The 28,000-nt window shown below is 41.8% G+C and overlaps 1 protein-coding gene and 1 non-coding gene across 11 annotated transcripts in view; one reads left to right on the forward strand and one right to left on the reverse strand.

Moving 5' to 3' along the window:
• STARD9 (StAR related lipid transfer domain containing 9) overlaps nt 1-28,000 on the forward strand; it is a 151,375-nt gene that overhangs the window by 120,286 nt on the left and 3,089 nt on the right. For all 10 annotated transcript variants that reach the window (XM_054532649.2, XM_024232715.3, XM_054532653.2 and 7 more), the window contains 3 exons: nt 26,779-26,866; nt 27,030-27,151; nt 27,830-27,894. In XM_054532649.2, coding sequence (XP_054388624.1) covers nt 26,779-26,866; nt 27,030-27,151; nt 27,830-27,894 — 275 coding nt within the window. The remainder of the gene's footprint in view (nt 1-26,778; nt 26,867-27,029; nt 27,152-27,829; nt 27,895-28,000) is intronic.
• LOC112129293 (small nucleolar RNA U13) lies at nt 18,896-18,996 on the reverse strand. Its single transcript, XR_002911699.1, has one exon. It is a non-coding gene; the product is annotated as a small nucleolar RNA U13 (small nucleolar RNA).

The following is a 28,000-nucleotide window of genomic DNA, read 5'->3' on the forward strand; positions in this document are numbered from 1 at the left end:
TGCCTCCTGGAGGCCACTGCTGACATGAGCCCTTCTTATGTGCAGGCCTTTGGTTTTCCATTTAGTTCTGCCCCCTGCTCCTTCTGTTCATTCATTTAACAAATGTTTATTCCGTGGGTATTATTTTAGGATACAGCGGTGAGCAAAACTGTTCTTGTCCTTAGACTGTTTGAGGGATAAATATTAAACAACTGATTTTATTGTTTAGTTATTGTTGCAGTAAATTGTTTGAAGGAGGGTTGCTAAACCAGCATAAAACCAGGGGTCTGATTTAGTCTAGAAGGTCATAGAGATACTCCGAAGAGAATGTGTTTAAACTGAGACTAAAAGGATAAGAGGTAGTTAATGCAGTAAAAGCTTAGTGGTGCTGTTATTGGGAGAGATGTGGACCTAGCAACTGAGGCCTTGAGGACGAAGAGTTTGAGGAACTCAATGAAGGTTAGTGTGGTTGGAATGTAAAGAGCGAGACGGGAAAATGAGAAAATCATGTGGACTAAAATGAGAGTTCTGGCCCCTTTCTAATCCATCTCATTGTGTTACTTCCCAAAAGTGAAAAGGCTGCTGAAAGTAATAGAAAACTTCTAAGTAGGGGAGTAGAATGACTGGATAGTAAGAAAAGGAGGCAGGAGCAGCTGTGGGAGACTAGATGACCACGGCAGTGCTGAGAGACGATTGCTTGCTTTAGGGCACTGCTAGTGAAGACGAACAGAGGTGGATGTGATGGAGAGAGAGATCTACAGGACTTGGTGACTGGTTGGGTGTTAGAGGAAGGAAAAGCGGGGAGTTGAGAACAGCACACACTTTTGACTTGAGCAGCTGAAAGGTGGTCATGTGAACAATGACAAGGAACACTGGAGGGAGAACCAGGTTTTGTGTGGAAGATGATGAGTTCAGGTTTGTACTTACTGAGTTGAAGGTGTCTGTGAGAAATCCAGATGGAGCAGCTGGAAATATAGAGCTCGTAGGTAAGATCTGGCTGGGGATGAACATTTGAAATTCATATTACAAATACAACGTCATTTAACAAAATAATGTTTAAACAGTAGCAAAGGACATCCAATGTCAGGCACATGTTTGAGTCTCCTATTTGCTTTCCCCAGAAGCAGTCATTTACCCCAGTTTGGTGTATATTTCCAGGGATGATATATATACATCTTTTTGTAAAGCAGATGAGTAGGAGTATACTGTACTCACTTTCTCACTTTGCTTTTTCTTTTAAAAATATCTTTGGGATATCATTGCATATCAGTAAATCTAGTGCTGACTTCTTTTATTTAGTTATTTTAAGAGCCAGGGTTTTGCCATGTTGCCCAGGTTAGTCTCAAACTCCTGGGCTCAAGCTATCTGCCCACCTCTGCCTCCTAAAACGCTGGGATTACAGGTGTTAGCTACCATGCCTGGCCTTCTTTTTAACAGCTGAATAGTGTTTCTTTTTTTCTCTTTTATTGCATGTTTTTAAGTTTGATGTTTTATATAGATAATATATTCATATAGTAGAAAGGGCACAAATATATACACATACAGGTTGAGCATCCCTAATCCAAATATCAGAAATTCAAAATACTCCAAAATCTAAAACGTTTTGAGCACTGTGACACCAGAAGTGGAAAATTCTATACCTGACCTCCTGTGACACGTTGAGTTGAAACACAGTCAAAACTTGGTTTCATGCACAAAATTATTTAAAACACTATATGAAATTGCCTTCAGGTCATGTGTATAAGGTATATATCCAACATAAATTTTGTATTTTGACATGGATCCTGTCCCCTCATATCTCCTTATGCATATGCAAATTTTCCAAAATCCAAAAAAATTCGAAGTCCAAAACACTTCTGGTCCCACGCATTTTGGAGAAGGGTTACTCAACCTGTAAAAGGGATACAGGGAAATACCCGTCCCCGCCCTCAGTGTACCTAGTTCCTCTCCCTCACCCCACCCAAGGAAAGCAGTGTTGTTTCTTGGAAGGTATCCTCCTAGGGATCTTTATACATACAAAATAAAGCATATTATGCCAGTGTCCTATACCTTATATATTTTTTTCACTCAGTATAATTTGGAACTCTATTTGAATATGCAGAGAACTTTCTCATTTTTTTTCATTGCTGCATAGCATTCCATTGTAGAGTTGCACCGTCATTTAACCAGTATTCTAACTGGGGTTGCTTTCAGACTTTTGCTGTTATCAACAATACTACAGTGAATAACTTTATTCACGTATCATTTTGTACATAGGCAAATATATTTGTGGGATAAATTCCCAGAAGAGCACTTGTACAAAGAGTATATACATTTAAATTTTTGATAGGTACTATTTTCTCTCACAGATGAGCTAATTTATACTCCCACCAATAATAGCTGAGAGTTTACCTTTTCCCACACTCTCACCAACATGTTATCAAATGTTTGGATTTTTTGCTGAAAATTGTATCTCATTTTTCTCATATGCTTAAATATTTGTATTTCCTTTTTCATGAGCCATCTGTTCATATCCTTTGCTCATTTATCTTTTTCTGTTACCAATTTCGAGAGTTCTTTATATTTTAGCAAGAATAGCCCTTTGACTGATATGAACTAGAAATATTTTTTTCCCAGTGCTTCCTTCTCTTTTGACTTTGCTTATTTTGTTTGAGGCCATGCAGGCAGATATATTTGTCAGTTTTCCTTTTATGGTATCTAGGTTATAAATAATAACTAGAAACACATTCTTCAATCCAAAATTATAAAGAATTTCTTCCATGGTTTCTTCTAGAACTTCTGTGATTTTATTTTTCATATTTAAGTCTTTGTTCCTTTTGGAGTCATTTTCATATGAGGTATGGATCCGATTGTGTTCTTTCCAGATGGCTATCCAGTTGTCCCTGTAATGCTTGTTAGACAGTTTATCTTTGCCTCACCAGTTTAAGGGGTCCCCTTTCCTTATACCAAGGCTTAGAATAGATTCTACCCCGCGGTAGTGTTAGTCCACCACTACCCTCATTGCTCTTCTCTTTCTGAGTTTACCAGAGTATTCTTTCTTGTTTATTAAAAAAAATTGTCTTATTTTATTATAATTGACACGTAATGTAAATATTTATGAGGTACACTGTGATGTTTCAATACACGTATGCATTGCATAATGATCAAATCAGGCAATTAGCACATCCATCACTTTAAACATTTATCATTTCTTTGTGGTGATAACATAAAACCCTTTCTAGCCAACTTGAAATATACATTACATTGTTATTAGCTATAGTCACCCTATTGTGTAATAGAACACCAGAACTTATTCTTCCTTTCTAACTTTGTACCTGTTGACCAACCACTCCCCATTCCCTCTTCCTGATCCCCTCCCCAGCCTCTGGTAACCACTATTTTACTTTCTTCTTCTATGAGATCAACTTTTTTCTTTTCTTTTTTTTTTTTTTTTTTTTTTTGAGATGGAGTCCTGCTCTGTCACCAGGCTGGTGTGCAGTGGTGCAATCTCGGCTCACTGCAAGCTCCGCCTCCCGGGTTCACGCCATTCTCCTGCCTCAGCCTCCTGAGTAGCTGGGACTACAGGTGCCCGCCACCACGCCCAGCTAATTTTTTGTAGTTTTAGTGGAGATGGGGTTTCACCATGTTAGCCAGGATGGTCTCGATCTCCTGACCTCGTGATCTGCCCGCCTTGGCCTCCCAAAATGCTGGGATTACAGACATGAGCAACTGCGCCTGGCTAACTTTTTTATTTTCATTATTTATTTATTTTTGAGGCAGAGTCTCACTCTGTTGCCCAAGCTGGAGTGCAATGGTGCAATCTTGGCTCACTGCAACCTCCGTCTCCCAGGTTCAAGCGATTCTCATGCCTCAGCTTCCCGAGTAGCTAGAATTACAAGCGCCCACCACCAAACCCAACTAATTTTTATATTTTTAGGAGAGATGGGTTTTCACCATGTTAGCTAGGCTGGTCTCAAACTCCCGACCTCAGGTGATCCACCTGCCACAGCCTCTCAAAGCGCTGGGGTTACAGGCGTGAGAGATCAACTTTTTTAGATTCCACATATGAGTAAGATCGCATGGTGGTTGTCTGTCTATGCCTGGTGTCTTTCACTTAGTATAATGTCCCTGGGTTCATCCATGTTGCCACAAATGACAATTTTATTCTGTTTTATGACTGAATAGTATTCCATTGTGTATATATGCCACATTTTCTTTGCCCATTCATCCATAAACATTTAGGTTGATTTCATCTCTTGGTTATTGTGAGTAGTGCTGCAATAAATATGGGAGTGTAGATATCTCTTTGACATACTGATTTCATTTTCACTGGCTATATACCTAGCGGTGGAATTGCTGGATCATATGGTAGTTCTGCTTTAGTTTTTTGAGAAACCTTCATACTGTTTGCCATAATGGCTGTATTAATTTACATTTCTACCAACAGTGTATAAGAGTTCCCCTTTGTCTACATCCTTACCAGCATTTGTTGTTTTTTGTCTTTTTATTATAGTCATTTAGATGGAGCGAAGTGATATTTCATTGTAGTTTTGATTTGGATTTCCCTAAAAACTAGTGATGTTGAGCATTTTTTTCATACACCTGTTGGCCATTTGAATGTCTTTTTTGGAGAAATGTGAAATCAGGTTTTTGCCCATTTTAAAGTTGGATTCTTTGGGATTTTTTGCTATTATTTGAATTCCTTATATATTCTGGATATTAACCTTTGTCATATGCATAGTTTGCAAATACATTCTCCCATTCTGTGGGGTGTCTCTTCACTCTTTTTTCCTTAGCTGTGCAGAATCTTTTTAGTTTGATGTAACCTCATTTGTCTATTTTTGCTTTTGTTACTTGTGCTCTTGAGGTCTTATCCAAAAATTCTTTGCCCAATCCAATGTCATAAAGCATTTCTCCTATGTTTTCTTCTTGTAGTTTCATATTTTCTGGTGTAAGATTTAAGTTTTTGATCCTTTTTGTATATGGTAAGAGATAGGGGTCTAGTTTCATGCTTCTGTATGTGGATATCCAGTTTTCTCAGCATCATTTATCACAGAGATTGTGCTTTCTCCTTTGTGTGTTCTTAGTGTCTTTGTCAAAAATCACTTGGCTGTAAATGTGTGGATTTCTGTGTTCTCTGTTCTGTTCCTTTAGTCTATGTGTCAGTTTTTATGCCAGTGCCATGCTGTTTTGATTACTATAGCTTGGTAGTATTTTTTGAAGTCAGGTACTGTGATGCCTCCAGCTTTGTTTTGCTCAGAATTTCTTTGGCTCTTTGGGGTCTTTTGTGGGTCCATATGAATTTTAGGATTGTTTTTTCTGTGAAGAATGTTATTAGTATTTTGATAGAGATTGCATTGAATCTGTAGATTGCTTTGGGTGATATGGACATTTTAACAATATTCTTCCAATCCATGAACATGGGATATCTTTCCACTGATTCATGTCATCTTTAATTTCTTTCATCCGTGTTTTACAGTTTTCGTTGTAGAGATCTTTCACCTCTTTGGTTAAGTTTATTCCTAGGGACTTTATTTTTTTGTAGCTATTATAAATGGGATTGTGTTCTTGCTTTCCTTTTCAGATAGTTTGCTTTTGGTCTATAGAAACACTACTGATTTTTGTATGTTGATTGATAAATAAAAGTAAAATTCTAAGCCTCCAACTGACTGAACAGACCTCCTCTCAGCCAGGGAGACCCCAGAGAAACCTTAAAAGCTGAGCGCATGACCAACAGAAGATGTTGAAATAAATGCCCTGGCCAGGCACGGTGGCTCATGCCTGTAATCCCAGCACTTTGGGAGGCTGAGGCAGGCGAATCACAAAGTCAGGAGTTCGAGACCAGCTTGCCCGACATAGTGAAACCCCATCTCTACTAAAAATACAAAAAATTAGCCAGGCGTGGCGGCATGCACCTGTAATCCCAGCTTCCTGGGAGGCTGAGGCAGGAGAATTGCTTGAACCCGGGAGGGTGGAGGTTGGAGTGACCCGAGATCGTCATTGCACTCCAGTGCAGGTGACAGTGTGAGACTCTGACTCAAAAAAAAAAAAAAAAAAAAAAAAGCTGAATGCATGACCATGACCTGATGGGAGGTTGGACACACCTCCTTATATCCCCTTCCTCGCTAACAGATATTAGGCGTTCTTCCCTAAGGGCTAAACAGAAACCAGCCCTTTCAGCAGACTCCACAATGATAATGTCAGTTACTAGTTTATCTTCCCAGTTACAGAACAAATACGATTAAATTTTTTTTTTTTTTTTTCAGTCAGAGTCTTGCTCTGTCACCCAAGCTGGAGTACAGTGGCACGATCTCGGTTCACTGCAACCTCTGCCTCCCGGGTTCAAATGATTCTCCTGCCTCAGCCTCCTGAGTAGCTGGGATTACAGGCGCGCACCACCATGCCTGGCTAATTTTTGTATTTTTAGTAGAAAATAGAGACGGAATTTCGCTATGTTGGCCAGGCTGGTCTCCAACTCCTGACCTCTTGATCTGCCTACCTCGGCCTCCCAAAGTGTTGGGATTACAGGCATGAGCCACTGCGCCCGGCCTGTTGTTATTATTTTTAATTGTTTTGTCTTTTATTCTTCATAGCAAAGATAGGAGTGGTCTATCTATCACAGTTATAATATTAGAGTATTCTGAATTTGTCTGTGTACTTAGTTTTACCAGTGAGTTTTATACTTTCAGATGTTTGCTTGTTACACATAAGCATCCTTTTCTTTCAGATTGAAGAACTGCCTTTAGCAGTTGTTTTTTTTTCTTTTTTTTTTTTTTTTTAGTTTTTTTTTATTATTATTATTATACTTTTAAGTTTTAGGGTACATGTGCACAATGTGCAGGTTAGTTACATATGTATACATGTGCCATGCTGGTGTGCTGCACCCATTAACTTGCCATTTAGCATTAGGTATATCTCCTAATGCCATCCGTCCCCCCTCCCCCCACTCCACAACAGTCCCCAGAGTGTGATGTTCCCCTTCCTGTGTCCATGTGTTCTTATTGTTCAATTCCCATCTATGAGTGAGAACATGCGGTGTTTGGTTTTTTGTCCTTGCGATAGTTTACTGAGAATGATGATTTCCAATTTCATCCATGTCCCTACAAAGGACATGAACTCATCATTTTTTATGGTTGCATAGTATTCCATGGTATATATGTGCCACATTTTCTTAATCCAGTCTATCATTGTTGGACATTTGGGTTTGTTCCAAGTCTTTGCTATTGTGAATAGTGCTGCAATAAACATGCATGTGCATGTGTCTTTATAGCAGCATGATTTATAGTCCTTTGGTATATACCCAGTAATGGGATGGCTGGATCAAATGGTATTTCTAGTTCTAGATCCTTGAGGAATTGCCATACTGACTTCCACAATGGTGGAACTAGTTTACAGTCCCACCAACAGTGTAAAAGTGTTCCTATTTCTCCACATCCTCTCCAGCACCTGTTGTTTCCTGACTTTTTAATGATCGCCATTCTAACTGGTATGAGATGGTATCTCATTGTGGTTTTGATTTGCATTTCTCTGATGGCCAGTGATGATGAGCATTTTTTCATGTGTCTTTTGGCTGCATAAATGTCTTCTTTTGAGAAGTGTCTGTTCATATCCTTCGCCCACTTTTTGATGGGGTTGTTTGTTTTTTTCTTGTAAATTTGTTTGAGTTCATTGTCGATTCTGGATATTAGCCCTTTGTCAGATGAGTAGGTTGCAAAAATTTTCTCCCAATTTGTAGGTTGCCTGTTCACTCTGCTGGTAGTTTCTTTTGCTGTGCAGAAGCTCTTTAGTTTAATTAGATCCCATTTGTCAATTTTGGCTTTTGTTGCCATTGCTTTTGGTGTTTTAGACATGAAGTCCTTGCCTATGCCTATGTCCTGAATGGTAATGCCTAGGTTTTCTTCTAGGGTTTTTATGGTTTTAGGTCTAACGTTTAAGTCTTTAATCCATCTTGAATTAATTTTTGTATAAGGTGTAAGGAAGGGATCCAGTTTCAGCTTTCTACATATGGCTAGCCAGTTTTCCCAGCACCATTTATTAAATAGGGAATCCTTTCCCCATTGCTTGTTTTTCTCAGGTTTGTCAAAGATCAGATAGTTGTAGATATGTGGCATTATTTCTGAGGGCTCTGTTCTGTTCCATTGATCTAGATCTCTGTTTTGGTACCAGTACCATGCTGTTTTGGTTACTGTAGCCTTGTAGTATAGTTTGCAGTCAGGTAGAGTGATGCCTCCAGCTTTGTTCTTTTGGCTTAGGATTGACTTGGCAATGTGGGCTCTTTTTTGGTTCCATATGAACTTTAAGGTAGTTTTTTCCAATTCTGTGAAGAAAGTCATTGGTAGCTTGATGGGGATGGCATTGAATCTATAAATTACCTTGGGAAGTATGGCCATTTTCACAATATTGGTTCTTCCTACCCATGAGCATGGAATGTTCTTCCATTTGTTTGTATCCTCTTTTATTTCATTGAGCAGTGGTTTGTAGTTCTCCTTGAAGAGGTCCTTCACATCCCTTGTAAGTTGGATTCCTAAGTATTTTATTCTCTTTGAAGCAATTGTGAATGGGAGTTCACTCATGATTTGGCTCTCTGTTTGTCTGTTATTGGTGTATAAGAATGCTTGTGATTTTTGTACATTGATTTTGTATCCTGAGACTTTGCTGAAGTTGCTTATCAGCTTAAGGAGATTTTGGGCTGAGACAATGGGGTTTTCTAGATATACAATCATGTCATCTGCAAACAAGGACAATTTGACTTCCTCTTTTCCTAATTGAATACCCTTTATTTCCTTCTCCTGCCTAATTGCCCTGGCCAGAGCTTCCAACACTATGTTGAATAGGAGTGGTGAGAGAGGGCATCCCTGTCTTGTGCCAGTTTTCATAGGGAAGGCTTCCAGTTTTTGCCCATTCAGTATGATATTGGCTGTGGGTTTCTCATAGATAGCTCTTATTATTTTGAGATACATCCCATCAATACCTAATTTATTGAGAGTTTTTAGCATGAAGGGTTGTGGAATTTTGTCAAAGGCCTTTTCTGCATCTGTTGAGATAATCATGTGGTTTTTGTCTTTGGTTCTGTTTATATGCTGGATTACATTTATTGATTTGCATATATTGAACCAGGCTTGCATCCCAGGGATGAAGCCCACTTGATCATGGTGGATAAGCTTTTTGATGTGCCGCTGGATTCGGTTTGCCAGTATTTTATTGAGGATTTTTGCATCAATGTTCATCAAGGATATTGGTCTAAAATTCTCTTTTTTGGTTGTGTCTCTGCCAGGCTTTGGTATCAGGATGATGCTGGCCTTATAAAATGAGTTAGGGAGGATTCCCTCTTTTTCTATTGTTTGGAATAGTTTCAGAAGGAATGATACCAGTTCCTCCTTGTACCTCTGGTAGAATTCGGCTGTGAATCCATCTGGTCCTGGACTCTTTTTGGTTGGTAAGCTATTGATTATTGCCACAATTTCAGAGCCTGTTATTGGTCTATTCAGTGATTCAACTTCTTCCTGTTTTAGTCTTGGGAGAGTGTATGTGTCCAGGAATTTATCCATTTTCTCTAGATTTTCTAGTTTATTTGCATAGAGGTGTTTGTAGTATTCTCTGATGGTAGTTTGTATTTCTGTGGGATCAGTGGTGATATCCCCTTTATCATTTTTTATTGCGTCTATTTGATTCCTCTCTCTTTTTTTCTTTATTAGTCTTGTTAGCGGTCTATCAGTTTTGTTGATCCTTTCAAAAAACCAGCTCCTGGATTCATTAATTTTTTGAAGGGTTTTTTGTGTCTCTATTTCCTTCAGTTCTGCTCTGATTTTAGTTATTTCTTGCCTTCTGCTAGCTTTTGAATGTGTTTGCTCTTGCTTTTCTAGTTCTTTTAATTGTGATGTTAGGGTGTCAATTTTGGATCTTTCCTGCTTTCTCTTGTGGGCATTTAGTGCTATAAACTTCCCTCTCCACACTGCTTTGAATGTGTCCCAGAGTTTCTGGTACGTTGTGTCTTTGTTCTCGTTGGTTTCAAAGAACGTCTTTATTTCTGCCTTCATTTCGTTATGTACCCAGTAGTCATTCAGGAGCAGGTTGTTCAGTTTCCATGTAGTTGAGCGGTTTTGAGTGAGTTTCTTAATCCTGAGTTCTAGTTTGATTGCACTGTGGTCTGAGAGACAGTTTGTTATAATTTCTGTTCTTTTACATTTGCTGAGGAGAGCTTTACTTCCAACTACGTGGTCAATTTTGGAATAGGTGTGGTGTGGTGCTGAAAAAAATGTATATTCTGTTGATTTGGGGTGGAGAGTTCTGTAGATGTCTGTTAGGTCCGCTTGGTGCAGAGCTGAGTTCAATTCCTGGGTGTCCTTGTTAACTTTCTGTCTCGTTGATCTGTCTAATGTTGACAGTGGGGTGTTAAAGTCTCCCATTATTATTGTGTGGGAGTCTAAGTCTCTTTGTAGGTCACTCAGGACTTGCTTTAGGACTCTGGGTGCTCCTGTATTGGGTGCATATATATTTAGGATAGTTAGCTCTTCTTGTTGAATTGATCCCTTTACCATTATGTAATGGCCTTCTTTGTCTCTTTTGATCTTTGTTGGTTTAAAGTTTGTTTTATCAGAGACGAGGATTGCAACCCCTGCCTTTTTTTGTTTTCCATTTGCTTGGTAGATCTTCCTCCATCCTTTTATTTTGAGCCTATGTGTATCTCTGCACGTGAGATGAGTTTCCTGAATACAGCACACTTATGGGTCTTGACTCTTTATCCAATTTGCCAGTCTGTGTCTTTTAATTGGACCATTTAGTCCATTTACATTTAAAGTTAATATTGTTATGTGTGAATTTGATCCTGTCATTATGATGTTAGCTGGTTATTTTGCTCGTTAGTTGATGCAGTTTCTTCCTAGTCTCTATGGTCTTTACATTTTGGCATGATTTTGCAGCGGCTGGTAGCGGTTGTGCCTTTCCATGTTTAGTGCTTCCTTCAGGAGCTCTTTTAGGGCAGGCCTGGTGGTGACAAAATCTCTCAGCATTTGCTTGTCTGTAAAGTATTTTATTTCTCCTTCACTTATGAGGCTTAGTTTGGCTGGATATGAATTTCTGGGTTGAAAATTCTTTTCTCTAAGAATGTTGAATATTAGCCCCCACTCTCTTCTGGCTTGTAGAGTTTCTGCCGAGAGATCAGCTGTTAGTCTGATGGGCTTCCCTTTGAGGGTAACCCGACCTTTCTCTCTGGCTGCCCTTAACATTTTTTCCTTCATTTCAACTTTGGTGAATCTGACAATTATGTGTCTTGGAGTTGCTCTTCTCTAGGAGTATCTTTGTGGTGTTCTCTGTATTTCCTGAATCTGAATGTTGGCCTGCCTTGCTAGATTGGGGAAGTTTTCCTGGATAATATCCTGCAAAGTGTTTTCCAACTTGGTTCCATTCTCCCCGTCACTTTCAGGTACACCAATCAGACGTAGATTTGGTCTTTTCACATAGTCTCACATTTCTTGGAGGCTTTGTTCGCTTCTTTTTATTCTTTTTTTTCTACACTTCCCTTTTCGCTTCATTTCATTCATTTCATCTTCCATCACTGATACTCTTTCTTCCAGTTGGTGGCATCGGCTCCTGAGGCTTCTGCATTCTTCACGTAGTTCTCGAGCCTTGGCTTTCAGCTCCATCAGCTCCTTTAAACACTTCTCTGTATTGGTTATTCTAGTTATACATTCGTCTAAAGTTTTTTCAAAGTTTTCAACTTCTTTGCCTTTGGTTTGAATTTCCTCCTGTAGCTCGGAGTAGTTTGATCGTCTGAAGCCTTCTTCTCTCAACTCGTCAAAGTCATTCTCCATCCAGCTTTGTTCCGTTGCTGGTGAGGAACTGCGTTCCTTTGGAGGAGGAGAGGTGCTCTGCTTTTTAGAGTTTCCAGTTTTTCTGCTCTGTTTTTTCCCCATCTTTGTGGTTTTATCTACTTTCTGTCTTTGGTGATGGTGTTGCACAGATGGGTTTTTGGTGGGGATGTCCTTTCTGTTTGTTAGTTTTCTTTCTAACAGACAGGACCCTCAATTGCAGGTCTGTTGGAGTTTGCTAGAGGTCCACTCCAGACCCTGTTTGCCTGGATATCAGCAGGGGTGTCTGCAGAACCGCGGATTTTTGTGATCTGCGAATGCTGCTGTCTGATCGTTCCTCTGGAAGTTTTGTCTCAGAGGAGTACCCGGCCGTATGAGGTGTCAGTCTGCCCCTACTGGGTGGTGCCTCCCAGTTAGGCTGCTCGGGGGTCAGGGGTCAGGGACCCACTTGAGGAGGCAGTCTGCCCGTTCTCAGATCTCCAGCTGCGTGCTGGGAGAACCACTGCTCTCCTCAAAGCTGTCAGACAGATACATTTAAGTCTGCAGAGGTTACTGCTGTCTTTTTGTCCGTGCCCTGCCCCCAGAGGTGGAGCCTACAGAGGCAGGCAGGCCTCCTTTAGCTGTGGTGGGCTCCACCCAGTTCGAGCTTCCAGCCTGCTTTGTTTACCTAAGCGAGCCTGGGCAATGGCGGGCACCCCTCCCCCAGCCTCGCTGCCACCTTGCAGTTTGATCTCAGACTGCTGTGCTAGCAATCAGCGAGACTCCGTGGGCGTAGGACCCTTCGAGCCAGGTGTGGGATATAATCTCCTGGTGCGCCGTTTCCTAAGCCTGTCAGAAAAGCGCAGTATTCGGGTGGGAGTGGCCCGATTTTCCAGGTGCCGTCTGTCACCCCTTTCCTTGACCAGGAAAGGGAACTCCCTGATCCCTTGTGCTTCCCGAGTGAGGCAATGCCTCGCCCTGCTTCGGCTGGCACACGGTGCGCTGTCCCCACTGTCCTGCGCCCACTGTCTGGCACTCCCTAGTGAGATGAACCCAGTACCTCAGATGGAAATGCAGAAATCACCCGTCTTCTGCGTTGCTCACGCTGGGAGCTGTAGACCGGAGCTGTCCCTATTCGGCCATCTTGGCTCCTCCCAGCAGTTGTTATAAGACAGGTCTCGTGTTGATGAATTTCCCCAATTTTCATTTGTCTGGGAAAGTCTTTCATCTCTTCTTCATGTCTGAAGGATAGTTTTACTGGATGAAGTTTTCTTGGTTGATATTTTTTCCTTCAGCACTTTGACTGTCATCCCACTCCCTCCTAGCCTGTAAGGTTTTTCCCAAGAAGTCTGCTGCCAGACCTATTGGAGCTCCTTTACTTGTTATTTGCCTGTTTTCTTTTTTAAAAATTACAATTTAATTTAAGTGTTTTGTAGAAATGGGAGTCTCACTATGTTGCCTAGGCTGGTCTTGAACTTCTGGCCTCAAGCAATCCTACTACCATAGTCTCCTAAACCGTTGGGATTACAAGCATAAGCCACCGCACCTAGCCTATTTGCTTCTCTTCTCTTGCTGGTTTTATGACCTTTTCTTTGTCCTTGACCTTTGAGAATTTGATTATTATATGCCTTGGAGTAGTCTTATTTCGTTAAATTTAATTGGGAACTTTTTACCTTTCTGTACGTGAATATTTATATTTTTCTCTAGGTTTGGAAAGTTCCTTGTTATTATTGCTTTGAATAAACTTTCTACTCCCCTCCGTTCTCATTCTGCACTCCCTCTTGAATGCCAGTGACTTGTACATTTTTTTTTTTTTTTTTTTTTTTTTTTTTTAGATGGAGTCTTGCACTGTTCACCCAGGCTGGAGTGCAGTGGCACAATCCCTGCCCACTGCAGCCTCCGCCTCCAGGGTTCAAGCAATTCTCCTGCCTCAGCCTCCCAAGTAGCTGAGATTATAGGTACCAGCCACCACGCCCGGCTGATTTTTTTTTTTTTTTGTATTTTTAGTAGAGACAGGGTTTCACCATGTTGGTCAGGCTGGTTTTGAACTCCTGACCCTGTGATCCACCCACCTCGGCCTCCCAAAGTGCTAGGATTACAGGCGTGAGCCACCGCGCCTGGCCACATTTGTTCTTTTGACACTATCCCACAGATTCTTTAAGCTTTCTTTTGTTCTTTTTCATTCTTTTTTTTCTTTCCTCCTCTGTATTTTCAAATATCCTGTCTTTGAGCTCACAGATTTATTCTTCTGCTTTATAATTTCTGCTGTCGAGACAGCATTTTGATGCATTTTTGTTTGTTCAGTGTGTTTCACCTCCAGGATTTCTGTTTGATTTTTTAAAGATTATTATTATTATTTACTTATTTATTTATTTTGAGATGGAGTTTTGCTCTTGTTGCCCAGGCTTGAGTGCAGTGGCGTGATCTCGGCTCACTGCAACCTCCGCCTTCCGGGTTCAAGCAATTCTCCTGCCTCAGCCTCCCGATTAGCTGGGATTACAGGCACCTGCCACAATGCCTGGCTAATTTTTTTTGTATTTTTAGTAGAGATGGGGTTTTACCATGTTGGTCAGGCTGGTCTCGAACTCCTGACCTCAGGTGATCCGACTGCCTCGGCCTCCCAAAGTGCTGGGATTACAGGCGTGAGCCACCACACCTGGCCAAGATTATTTTAATCTCTTTGTAAAGTTTCTCTCTTAGATTTCTGAATTATTTCTCTCTGTTTTCTTGAAGTTTGTTGGGCTACCTCAAAACAACTATTTCGAATTCCCTGTCTTAGATTATACTTCTCAATCTTTTCAGGATGGATCACTGGCACCTTATTTAGTTGGTTTGGTGAGGTCATAGTTCCCTTAATGTTCTTGATGCTTTCCATTGTGTGTCAATATCTGGGCATTGAAGGAATTGATATTTATTCCAGTTTTTGCAATCTGGCCTTGTTTGTACCTGTCTTTCAGAGGGCCTTCCAGGAATTCAAAGGAGCCTGACTGTTGAGTTCCCTAAGCCTGTGGTCACTGTAGCCATCTTAGCACTAGAGGGCACTGTAAGCCTATGTAGCTGGGACTGTAACATAGACTCCAGTGTCCCTGGCCCAGATGGACCTGAGTAAGACCCAGGGAGAGTTCCCCACCTTGTGTGATAATGCTGGCCAGGGCCCTGAACCAGGTGCTGGTTTTGTTGTTGTGGGCTTGGTACTGGGTTCCAAGGAAAAGTTTCATGCATAATTCCGTCTCCTTCCCCAAAGCAGATGGTGTCTTTCTCTGCACCATGTTGCCTACAGTTGGAGGGAAAGGTGATGTGGGCAGTCCTGTGGCTGCCACAGCTGATGCTATGCAGGGTTACACCTGAAGCCTATGGCCTCTTGGACCAGGGTGGAAATGGGTCATGCCCAAGGCCCAGGCTGCTACCATGTTGAAATTTGTTTGGGGCCCAGTGATGTGAGAATCGCATTCATCCTGATGGGGTGGTGTATTCTTTTCTGGTGCTTAGTGTGGGTCCACAATCTTTGTCCATGGTCACAGGCCTGGAATTAGGCTGTGGGGTTTTTTCTGGTTCTGTGTATTACTGTGGCAGACTTAGTACTGGGCTGTAAGGCAAAGTCCCATGTCCACTAACCTCTCCTTCTGCCATGTGGACAGTGTCTCTCATCACTACCTAGGGTTGGGGGAAGGTTGGTACAGATAATATGAGACTGTCCTTCCTGTTATCTTTAATGCATCTTTTTCTCCTTGTAAAATCTAGTACTTTTATCTGTCAACTGGTTTTCCTAGCTCTAGTGAAGATATTTTCTTGTGTGGATAGTTGTTCAAATTGATGTTTCTGTGGGGAACTATCACTGACGGGTCCTATTCTGCCATCTTGCTGTGCCTCTGTGTTACTGATCTGTTGTTTGTTTGTTTATTTTTTTGAGATGGAGTCTTGCTCTGTCATTCAGGCTGGAGTGCAGTGGCGCCATCTTGACTCACTGCAACCTCTGCCTCCCAGGTTCAAGCGATTCTTCCTGGCTCAGCACTCCAAGTACCTGCGACTACAGGCATGCATCACCCTCCATGCCTGGCTAATTTTTCTTGTATTTTTAATAGAGATGGGGTTTTTGGTGTTGGCTAGGCTGGTCTCAAACTCTTGACCTCAGGTGATTTGCCCACCTCAGCTGAACAAAGTGCTGGGATTACAGGCATGAGCCACTGCACCCAGCCTGTTTGTTTGTTTGTTTGTTTTATTTTTTATTTTTTGAGATGGAGACTCACTATCTCACTCGGGCTGGAGTGCAGTGGCGTGATCTCAGCTTACTGCAACCCCCACCTCCTGGGTTCAAGCGATTCTCCTGTCTCAGCCTGCTGAGTAGCTGGGATTACAGGCGTCCGCCCCCATGCCTGGCTAATTTTTGTATTTTTAGTAGAGATAGGGTTTCACCATGTTGGCCAGGCTTATCTCAAACTCCTAACCTCGAGTGATCTGCCTACCTCAACCTCCCAAAGTTCTGGGATTACAGGCGTGAGCCACCGCACCTGGCCTGTTGTTTATTTTTTATATGCAATTTAGGATCACCTTGTCTAGTTCAATTGCAAGAACTTGTTACTATTTTTAATATGATCACGTGGATTGACTTAGGGAGAAACCACGTCTTATGCTATAGAGCTTTCTAACCAAAAACGTACTAGGTTCAAGCTTTCTTTTTATGTTTTTACAGTTTTCTTCATATGTCTCTCACATTTCTTGTCAGATTTATTTCTAAGTATTTTAAGTTTTTTGTTATTCTTGTAAATAGGTTTTTTCCTTCCTTTATATCTTCTGATTATTTTGTGTGTATTAAAGCTATTGATTTCTGTGAATTAATTTTGCATCTATTTTTTTGGTTGGTTCTCTAGACCTGCACTACTAATTTAGTAGCTGCTAATACATGTACCTATCTTAATTTTTTTTTTTTTTTTTTTTGAGACGGTGTCTCGCTCTGTTGCCCAGGCTGGAGTGCAGTGGCGTGATCTCAGCTCACTGCAACCTTCGCCTTGAACTTTAAGCAATTCTCCTGCCTTGGCCTCCCGAGTAGCTGGGATTACAGGTGCCTGCCACCATGCCCGGCTAATTTTTGTATTTTTAGTAGAGATTGGGTTTCACCATGTTGTCCAGGCTGGTCTCGAACCCCTGACCTCAGGTGATCCATCCATCTCGGCCTCCGAAAGTGCTGGGATTACAGGCGTGAGCCAACACACCTGGCTTTTTTATAGCTTTTGAGCTGAGATAGATATATTTTTGCAATACTAAGGAAATATCCAACTATTCCTACTTTATAGCATATTCTTATCCAGAATGGGTATTTCAGAGTCTTTGGAGATGATTTCATTCATTCATCCATCCATCTATCTATTTTTGGGCTAATATTGAACTATTCTTGCATTCCTGGAATAAATCCTGTAATATATATTTATGATTCTGATATACTATTCTTTTAATGTGTTGTTGGAGTCCAGTTATATTTTAGAATTTTGCATCAGTATTTGAATTTTTCTGTGGTTTTTGCTTTCACAATATATTCTTTAGGTTTTGTTATTACTGTTATACTCCTTTAATAGGAAACAAAGGTGGTAGTTTTCTTTTTCAAGGTTTATGAATAGTTAAAAAAGTAATAAAAACTTTATACCTATTAAGTTGGCAAAATTTAGGAAGCCAGATGATGCCAGATTTTGGCAGGACTTTGAGGATATTGGAACCATTATAGGTTCCTATGACTCAGCAATGTTTGCATAGGTTATGAGAGAACATGTAAGGAATTTTTTATTAAGACTTTATTTGAAGTGGCAATGAGTTGGAGGACATTTGCAAATCCATCACTGAGAAGAATGGATAGGTAAAATGTGGTAGTTGCACACATGAAATATTAATACTATGCAAGAATCGAAATCAACAGATTAAACACCTAGGCAGAATACTGAGTGAAAAACTTTTTTTTTTTTTTTTTTTTTGAGACAGAGTCTTGCTGTGTCGCCAAGGCTGGAGTGCAGTGGCACGATCTCAGCTCACTTCAACCTCCGACTCCTGGGCTCAAGAAATTCTCCTGCCTCAGCCTCCCCAGTAGCTGGGACTACAGGTGCCCACCATCATGCCCAGCTTATTTTTTTGTATTTTTAGTAGAGACGGACTTTTACTATGTTGACCAGGCTGGTCTTGAACTCCTGACCTCATGATCCGCCCATAAAATGAGATATATTACTATTTGTAAATTAAACAACATATACAGTATATAAATACAACATATAAAACAATTACTTTTTGCAAGAACACATACAAACAAAAAGATATACTCTAAGCACATCAGAATGATTTGGGTGGGAGAGTGAAATGGGGATGAAAAGTAAAAAAATTTGAGAGCCAGACACGGTGGCTCACATCTGTAATCTTAGCACTTTGGGAGGCTGAGGCAGGAGGATTGCTTGAGCCCAGGAGTTTGAGTCCAGACAGGGCAACATAGAAAAAAAAAAAGCCAGGCGTGGTGCTGCACACCTGTAGTCCTAGCTACTCAGGAGGCTGTGGTGGGAGGATTGCTTGAGCCTGGGAAGTCGAGGCTGTGGTGAGCTGTGATCATGCTGCTGCACTCCAGCCTGGGTGACACAGCAAGACCCTGTTTCAAAAAAAAATTTCTTTTGAATCATCTTTTAAAGTTTGATATAATAATCCTTTTAAATTGACAAGACTTGGTGTTTCAGCAGAGGATTAGTTATTTGAAAAACTTCTTCAATGGAAGATGGTCTGTTAAGATCAGGGGTTAGCAAACTATGGCCCTTTGGCCAGATCTGGCCTGCTTCCTGTTTTTGTAAATAGTTTTGCTGGAATACAGTCAAGCTCATTCATGTACATGTCTTCTATGGTTGTGTTCCCACTACAGTGGCAGAGAGTTGAGTAGCTGCAACTACTCAAATGGCCCACAAAGCCTTAAATATTCAGTGTCTAGCTCCCTACAGAAAAAGTTTGCCAACCTTTGGTTTAGATATTTCGTCTCTCCTGGAGCCAGCTTTGATTCTAACTTGTTCATTTCTGTGTATATTGTTATCAATTTCTTTTTCCTATGATAGTTTCTCAGTCTTTTCTTGCTTCGTGGTTAGTAATTTTTTGGAATGTATTTATCTGCTGTTTCTTTTTTTTCTTTTTTTTTTTCATGTAAGACAGGTAATGTGCTGACGTAACAAGGTTTGAGAGAGGCACTTCTCAGACATGTATGTGAAAACCCAATCATCATGCTTACGAAATACAAAAGGATCATGTCTATGGTTTTCTTATGGTTGGATTGAAGTTATGTGTTTTTGGCAAAAAAATACCATAGAAGTGATTTTCCCTTCTCAAGGTTGACAGATTAGGCAAAGAAAAATACAGGATGCTAGTTAAATTCAAATTTTAGACAACAAATAGTTTTATAGTATAAGTATGTCTCATGCAATACCTTATTCTCGGTGCATTGTATCAGAGGTTACTGGATACCGACATGTCCTATTTCTGGTGATGTGAACTTTGATGTTAAGGTGGTGGTTGGGGGTCTCTCCACTGAATGTTGCTATATTGTCCTTTATGATTAATGAACATGGCTGAATGTGGTGGCTCACACCTGTAATCCCAGTGCTTTGGAAAGCTGAGGCAGGAGGATCACTTGAGTCCAGTATTTTGAGATCAGCCTGGGCAACATAGTGATACGCCATCTCTACACACACACACACACACAAAAGCTATGTTGGTGGTGCATGCCTGTGGTCCCAGCTACTTGGGAGGCTGAGGTGGGAGGATGGCTTGAGCCTGGAGGGGAATGGAGGCTGCAGTGAGCCATGATTGCACCATTGGCCTTGGACAGAAGGAGACCCTGTCTCAAAAAATATTGGAGACTAGCTGGGCAAGGTGGCTCACGCCTGTAATCCCAGCACTTTGGGAGGCAGAGGCGGGCAGATCACGAGGTCAGGAGTTCAGGACCAGCCTGGTCAGCATGGTGAAACCCTGTCTCCACTAAAAATACAAAAATTAGCCAGGCATGGTGGCACACGCCTGTAGACCCGGCTACACAGAAGGCTGAGACAGGAGAATAGCTTGAACCTGGGAGGCGGGGTTTGCATTGAGCTGAGATGGCACCACTGCACTCCAGCCTGGGTGGCAGAGCAAGACTCCATGCCCAACAGCACCCCCCAAAAAAAAAATCTTGGAGACTATAGAAAATCCTGTTTTTCCTCAAACTTTCATCCACTGATTTTAGTGTCTACTGGTGTATCTTATCTGTAAAAATTATTACTGTGATATTTTAGTGGCAATTTTGTATTTCCCTCATTTATTCTACATTTATTAATTGGAACTTTTTCTCTAAGAAAGTGCAGTCCCTTCTTCCGCCACTTAATTTATTCAAGTATTTAATTTTTTTCAGTTTGGAATCATATTCTTTGGGGTGTAATTCAATACGGTACTGTCATTATTAATTTCATTGTTCAACTTGTTCCAGCTTTAATTATTTGGAGTTCTTTCAGCTTGGGTCTTGTGTCCTTTTGACATGCCCTGTCTTTTTTTTTTTTTTGAGACAGGGTCTTGCTGTGTTGCCCAGGCTAGAGTGCAGTGACACAATCATGGCTTACTGCAGCCTCGACCTCCCTGGGCACCGGTGATCCTCCCACCTCAGCCTCCTGAGTACCTGGAGTACAGGTGTGCGCCACCATGCCTGGCTACTTTTGTATTTTTGTTTCCTAGAGATGGGGTTTTACCATGTTGCCCAGGCTGGTGTTGAACTCCTGGGCTCAAGGGATCTGCCCGCCTCAGCCTCCCAAAGTGTTGGATTACAGACGTGAGCCACCGTGCCTGGCCCTTGAGCACTTCTTTAATTGATTTTTTAATTGTTATAATCCATTGGCTTTAGTATATTCATAGAGTTGTGTATCCATCACCAATTATAGGACATTTTCATTACTCCCCTAGTTATTCCCTAAATTCACCATTCCCCAGCCCTTGGCAACCACGAATCTACTTTCTGTCCCCATGGATTTGCCTATTCTGGACATTTCATATAAATGGAATTATACAATATATGATCCTTTTTGATGGCTTCTTTCTCTTAGCATAATGTTTTCAGGATTGTGTTAGTTTCCTAGAATTGCTGTAACAAATTACCACTCACCGAGTGGCTTCGAACAACAGACATTTATGCTCTCATAGTTCTGTAGGCTAGAAGTCCAAAATGTTGGTGTTAGCAGCACCATACTCCCTCAGAAAGCTCCTGGGAGAAGGATCTGCTCCAAGCCTCTTTCCAGGCTTCTGATGGTTCCCCGCCATCCTTGGCATTCACTCCTGTTTCTGTCTCTGTCTTCACGTGACATTCTCGCTCTCTCTGTGTGTCTCCCTGTCTGTTTGTCCCTGTGTTCTCACATAGCCTTCTTTTTTTTTTAATTTAATTTTTTTTTTAAGAGACAGGGTCTCTGTCACCTGGACTGGACTGCAGTGGTGCAGTCACAGCTCATTCTTAGCTGTAACACCTGACCTCATGTGATCCTCCCGCCTCAGCCTCTCAGAGTGCTGGAATTACCATCGTAAGCTACCTCATAACTTTTTTTTTGGACAGAGTCTTGCTCTGTAACCCAGGCTAGAGTGCAGTGGTACGATCTCGGCTCACTGCATCCTCCGCCTCCTGGGTTCAAGCAATTCTCCTGCCTCAGCCTCCCAGGTAGCTGGGATTACAGGCATCCGCCACCACGCCTGGCTAATTTTTTGTATTTTTAGTAGAGACAGGGTTTCACCATGTTGGCGAGGCTGGTCTCCAACTCCTGAGCTCAGGTGATCCACTCGCTTCAGCCTCCCAAAGTGTTGGATTACAGGCGTGAGCCACTGCACCCAGCTCCACATAGCCTTCTTATAAGGACATTAGTCATTGGATTTAGGGACCTCTCTAATCCAGTACTGTCTTATATCAACTTGGTTACATCTGCAAGGACCTTATTTTCAAATTAGGTCAAATTCACAGATACTGGGGGTTTGCACTTCAACATATTTTCAGTGGAGACAGTGATTTAACCCACAGCAAAGGGTCCTTCATGTTGTAAAATATATGAGAGCTTCATTCCTTTTTATGGCCGAGTAATACTCCATTGTATGAATAAACCACTTTTTATTTATCCATTCTTCAGTTGATGGACATTTAGGTTGTTTTCCGCTTTTTGCCTGCTAATGAATATTGCTGCTATGAACATCCCTGTAAAGCTTTTGTATGGATATGTTTTCATTTCTCTTGGGTATGTATCTAGAGTTGAGTTGCAGGATCATAGAGGAACTGCCGGACTGTTTTTCACAGTGGCTGTCCTATTTTACCTTCCCACGAGCAGTATATGAGCAGTGTGTTTCTCTCCGTCCTCACCAACAGTTGCTATGACCTATTTTTGATTATAGCTGTCCTAGTGGATCGGAAGTAGTACCTTGTTGTGGCTTCAGTTCCATTGCCCTGATGGCTAATGGTGTTGAGCATCTTTTCATGTGCCTTTGCCCATTTATATATCTTCTTTGGAGAAATATCTAGTCAGATATTTTGTCTATTTTAAGATTTGGTTATTTGTCTTTTTAAGAGTCCCTTAGCAAATATGTAATTCACAGAAAATGTCCTCCCATTCTTTGTGTCTGTTCACTGTCTTGATATAGTGCCCTTTGAAGCCAAAAGTTTAATTTTAATGATATCCAGTTTATTTTTTATTGTTGTTCCTTGTGCTTTGGTTTCATATCTAAGAAACGAGTGCCTAATCCAAGATTACAAAGATTATGCCTGTGTTTTCTTCTAAGAGTTTTGTGCTTTTAGCTTCCACATTTCATTCTTTGGCCCATTTTGAGTTAATTTTTACATATGGTGAGAGCTAGGGGTTGAATTTCATTCTTTTCCATATGGCTATCCAGTTCTCCCAACAACGTTTGTTTAAAAGATTATTATTTCCCCCATTGAATTGTCTTGGCACCCTTGTCAAAGATCAGTTGACTATAGACATATGGCTTTATTTCTGGACTCCTAATTCTATTCCATTGATCTACATATCTATCCTTATATAAGCCAGTACCACACTTTTTGCGTGTGTGTGTGACAGGGTCTCGCTATCTTGCCCAGGCTGGTCTCAAACTCCTGGCCTCCAGCGATCCTCCCACCTCAGCCGCCCTAAGTGCTAGGATGACAGGTGTGAGCTGTTGCACCCAGCCTCACACTGTCTTCTTTACTGTAGTTTTGTAGTACCTTTAGAAGTCAGGAAGTATGCATCTTCCAACTTTGTTCTTTTTCAAGATTACTTTGACTATTCTGGGTTTCTCAGATTTCCATATGAATTTTAGGATCAGCTTGTCAATTTCTGCAAAGAAGTCAGCTGGGATTTTCATTGGGATTACTTTGATGGGTAGATCAATTGGGGGAGCATTGCTATCCTAATATTAAGTCTTTAGCTCTGTGAATATGGGATGTCATTGTGTTTATTTAGATTTAATTTCAACAATGTTTTGAAGTTTTCAGAGTATAAGTTTTATGCTTATTTTATTAAACTTATTCCTAAGGATTTTATTCCTGTTGACAGTATTATAAATGGAATTGTTTTCACTTCATTTTCAGTTTCTGCATTGCTATTATGCAGAAATAAAATTGATTTTTATATATCGTTCTTGTCTCCTATACCCTTGCTGAATTCATTTATTAGTTCTGATGGTTTTTTAAAATAGATTCCTTAAGATATTCTATATGCAAGGTCAATCATCTGCCGTTTTTGTTGTTGTCTTGCAAGTTGTGCTGGCTAGAATCTCCCGTACACTGTTTATTAGATGTGGTGAGAGCCGATGTCCTTGTCTTACTCCTGATTTGAGGAGGAAGGTATCCATCTTTCACCATTAAGTATGATGTTAGCTGTGGATGTTTTATAGCTGACCTTTATCAGGTTGAGGAAATTCCCTTATATTCCTAGTTTTTTGAATATTTTTATCATGAAAAGTTACTGGATTTAGTCAAATACTTTTTTCTGGTGTCTACTGAGATAATCTTACGGGGTTTTTTCTTTTATTAATATAGTGCATTACATTGATTTTTGTATGTTGAGCCAGCCCTGTGTTTCTGTGATAAATCCTACTTGCTCATGATATATGATCTTTTTTATGTGTTGCTAGATTTCAGTTTACTAGTATTTTGTTGAGAATTTGTGTGTATTCATAAGGGATATTGCTCTATAGTTTACTTGTGATGTCTTTGCACAGTTTTTGTATCAGGGTAATGCTGGCCCTATAGAATGAGTTGGCAAGTGTTCCCTCCTGATTTTTGGAAGAATCTGGGAAGGATTGATATTAATTCCTTAAACATTTGGTAGATTTTACTAATGAAGCTATCTTGAAATTTTCTTTGATCACTAATTTAGTATCTTAAATTTGTAAATATGCACTAAGATTTTTTTTTTTTTTTTTTGAGACGGTGTCTTGCTCTGTCCCCCAGGCTGGAGGGCAGTGGTGTGATCTCAGCTCACTGCAGGTTCCGCTTCCTGGGTTCACGCCATTCTCCTGCCTCAGCCTCCCAAGTAGCTGGGACTACAGGTGCCCTCCACCATGCCCGGCTAATTTTTTTGTATTTTTTTAGTGGAGACAGGGGTTTCACCATGTTAGCCAGGATGATCTTGATCTCCTGACCTTGTGATCCACCCGCCTCGGCCTACTAAAGTGCTGGGATTACAGGCGTGAGCCACCCCGCCCAGCCTGTGCTAAGATGTTTTATTTCTCCTTGAGTCAGTTTAACTTTTGAGTCAGTAATTTACATTATTGAATTTGTTGGCATATAGTTCATAGTATTAATTCATTTATTTTTATTTCTTTTCATGGATGTTTTTAAAGCTAAAAATTTCCCTCTGAGCATTGCTTCAGCCATTTCCCATAGCTTGTGACATGTATTTTCATTTTAAATATAATTTTGCATTTTGTTTGTATTTCTTCCTTGATTCAATTGTTGAGAATTTCTTAAACCATTTTTGAGGCCAGGTGCAGTGGCTCATGCTTCAAACTCCTGGACTCAAGGGATTCTCCCGCCCAGCCTCCCAGGCAACTGTACTACAGGCACAGTTATCTTTTAAATTATATTTTCTTGTAATACTGTTATACTCCTCCATCTCCCAGTATATCTTTGATCCATAAAGCATAAAGGATCCATTTTCATATGTCTGTGAAATGGGTCTCTGATGCAATCTTTTTTTTTTTTCAGATGGCTGCCCATTTGTCTCAGCAGTACTTATTGATTAATTTATGGATATTTATTTTTGGAAGTCACTATCCAATAATTTTTGGATATTTATTTTTGTACAGCACTGGGAACAGATTAGGTTACTTAGGAATATATTATGGAGTGAGAAAATAGGGCCTAGGCCTGAATTTTGAAAGGATCCCAAAATGTCAACAGTTGAAGAGGATGAATCCACAACAAAAAAACCACTCAGAGAGATGAGAAGCCAGGGGCCTCTGGAAGTGATTCTGTCAGTAAAAGGGAGAGACTGGCTAAGTCAAAGTTTGCTGAAAGATTCAGGAAGTGTAGGACAGAGGTTATTCACAAGATCCAGCCACATGGACACCGTGGACCTTGGTGACTGCTGTTTGGAGGAGTGACGAGGGCAAATGTTAGATTAGGGTGGGTTCAGAAGTCAGTGAGAAGTGGGAGATGGCAAACAGCAAGACTAGTTGCAAGAAGCTTATCTGTGAAGGGCAGGAGAGTGAAGAGGAGGGTTTTAAAGATGAGAGAAGCCGGGCACAGGGGCTCACGCCTGTAATCCCAAAACTTTGGGAGGCCGCAGAGGGGAGGATTACTTGAGCCCAGGAGTCTAAGACCAACATGGGCAACAGGGTGAGATCCTATCTTTACAATTTTTTTTTTTTTTTTTTTTTTTTTTTTTTTTTTTGAGATGGAGTCTCTCTCTGTTGTGCCCAGGCCGGAGTGCAGTGGCACAATCTTGGCTCACTGCAACCTCTGCCTCCTGGGTTCAAGCGATTCTCTCAAGTAGCTGGGATCACAGGCGCCTGCCACCAAGCCCTGCTAATTTTTTGTATTGGTAGTAGAGATGGGGTTTCACCATGTTGGTCAGGCTGGTCTCGAGCTCCTGACCTCACGTGATCTACCGCCTTGGCCTCCCAAAGTGTTGGGATTACAGGCATGAGCCACCGCCTGGCCCCACAATTTTTTAAAAAAATTAGCCAAGTGTTGTAGCTAATAGGAAAGATCCAGTGAAGAGGAAGAGGTGGGGGTAACAAGTGAAGAGACTGGTGATCAGTAGTGAAAGGCTTCTGACAGGGCAGCGTGAGAGCTAAGCCAGAGGCAGAAGGGCCTGCTGTCTGTCACAGCAGGTGAGAAGGAGATGAGGGTGGAGAGAGAACTGTCTTTGTTTCCTCCTTTATTGTGATCAGAGTAGCAGTAGGTTAGAGGTGATGATGGAGGTAGGATGGTGGGTGCCTGTGAGTTCCAACAGAGGTCAAGGGTCCTGTTGTTGAGGAGCTTGCTGAGGTGGAGGTGGTGGTGACCACATTGCAGATCCAGAGGGTCACCCCATCTAATCCCCAGTTAGGACCTTTAGCTTGGCTGCTGCACCTGGGGTGGGGGCCAAGCGTTCAGCTTTTCATAGACCATTACTTTTCCTTCCATCCCATCTTCCACATTTATTACCCCGCTAAACCCCGTCTAGCCATGGCCTCATTCCTGTTGCCCGGGTGGTGCAGAGAGCCTCTCATGCACTGATCCCTGGTACTCCCTAGCTTGGAAGGCTGGCAGAGCACCCCATACTCTCAGGCCCTGGTTGTTCTGATCCCTGTTGGAACTCTCCTGTAAGCAGCCTCTGCCTGTGGCTTAGAGGGAGAGCAGAGATCATCTAGATACCCATTTCTATTGCTGTGGTCTTCTTGGGGGGACATCCAGCCTCTTGTATTCCCATCTGGGAAGACCTTTGCGGTTGAGTCATCCCACTGGAAGCTGTGAAATGCAGTTCAGAGGCAGAGGAGATAATTCTGTGCTTGCCTTCTGGCTCTGTCCTGAGTATCCTCTCTTCTGCAGGGGCACACAAACTTGCCTGATTCCAGGGATGTATGGATAGGGGATGAGCGAGGAGGCCATTCTGCAGTGAGGAAGAACTCCGCCTACAGTGAGTTGCGGGGAGTGTTGGGCATAGCCAGCTGCCTGGTTTGGGGACTTTGGGGGCTGATGGCTGCTAGATCTTAGTGAGTCACTGGTCTGCAGGAGAGCTGTTGCTGTCCTGAGGCCCTGATGTTCAGTGCTATCACAGGGCCTCCACCTATTTCTTGTAGGCCGCAGAGCCTCCCTGGGCAGTTGCTGCTGTTCACCATCCAGTCTGTCCAGCTTGGGGACCTGCTTTTCCTCCTCCTACCAGGATTTGGCCAAGCATGTCGTGGACACTTCTATGGCTGATGTGAGTAACTGCTCCCACCCATGCCCACCATTCCTTTACCCAGACCTCTGCTGGGTGTGCAGGAAGAGAAAGTAGGAAAAAAGCTGGGCAGATGAGGAGCCCAAGGCTTGTGGGCATCTTCAGTGGTTCTTCATCTTGAGAAAAGGGGAATTCGGGTCAGGTGCAGTAGCTCATGCCTGTAATCCCAACATTTGGGAGGCTGAAGCAGGAGGATCACTTGAGGTCTGGAGTTCAAGACCAGCCTGGGAAGCACAGCAAGACCCTGTCTCTACAAAAAAATAAAAACATTAGGCCAGGAGTGGTAGCTCACACCTATAATCCCAGCACTTTGGGAGGCTGAGGTGGGAAGATTGCTTGAGTCCAGGAGTTCAAGACCAGCCTGGGCAACATGGTGAGACCCTGTCTCTACCAAAAAATACAAAAAGATAGCTGGGTGTGGTGGTGTGTACCTGTAGTCCTAGAGACTGGAGGCTGAGGTGGGAGGATCGCTTAAGCCCAGGAGGTTAACGCTGCAGTGAGCCGTGATTACGCAACTCCACTCCAGCCTGGGTGACAGAGCTAGACCCTGTCTCGAAAAAAAAGAAAAAGGGAATTTAGCAGATGCAGGCCAGACTGACTAACCCAGGGGCTTAGTTTTTACTATGCCTCCTAATTTGGGTGTGGCCATTGTGTCCTCAGGTAATGGCTGCTTGTTCGGATAATTTGCACAACCTCTTCAGCTGCCAGGCAACTGCTGGCTGGAAGTAAGTTTGTGTAGGGTCCTTTGTACAGTGTCTGTCTTGGTCCTAAGCTTGTCACCCTGCTTGGCTTCTCTCCTCCTTTCCCTTACCTGGATTCCTCAAGTCTTCA

This window comes from Pongo abelii, chromosome 16 (genome assembly GCF_028885655.2).
Source record: "Pongo abelii isolate AG06213 chromosome 16, NHGRI_mPonAbe1-v2.0_pri, whole genome shotgun sequence".
NCBI lineage: Eukaryota > Metazoa > Chordata > Mammalia > Primates > Hominidae > Pongo > Pongo abelii.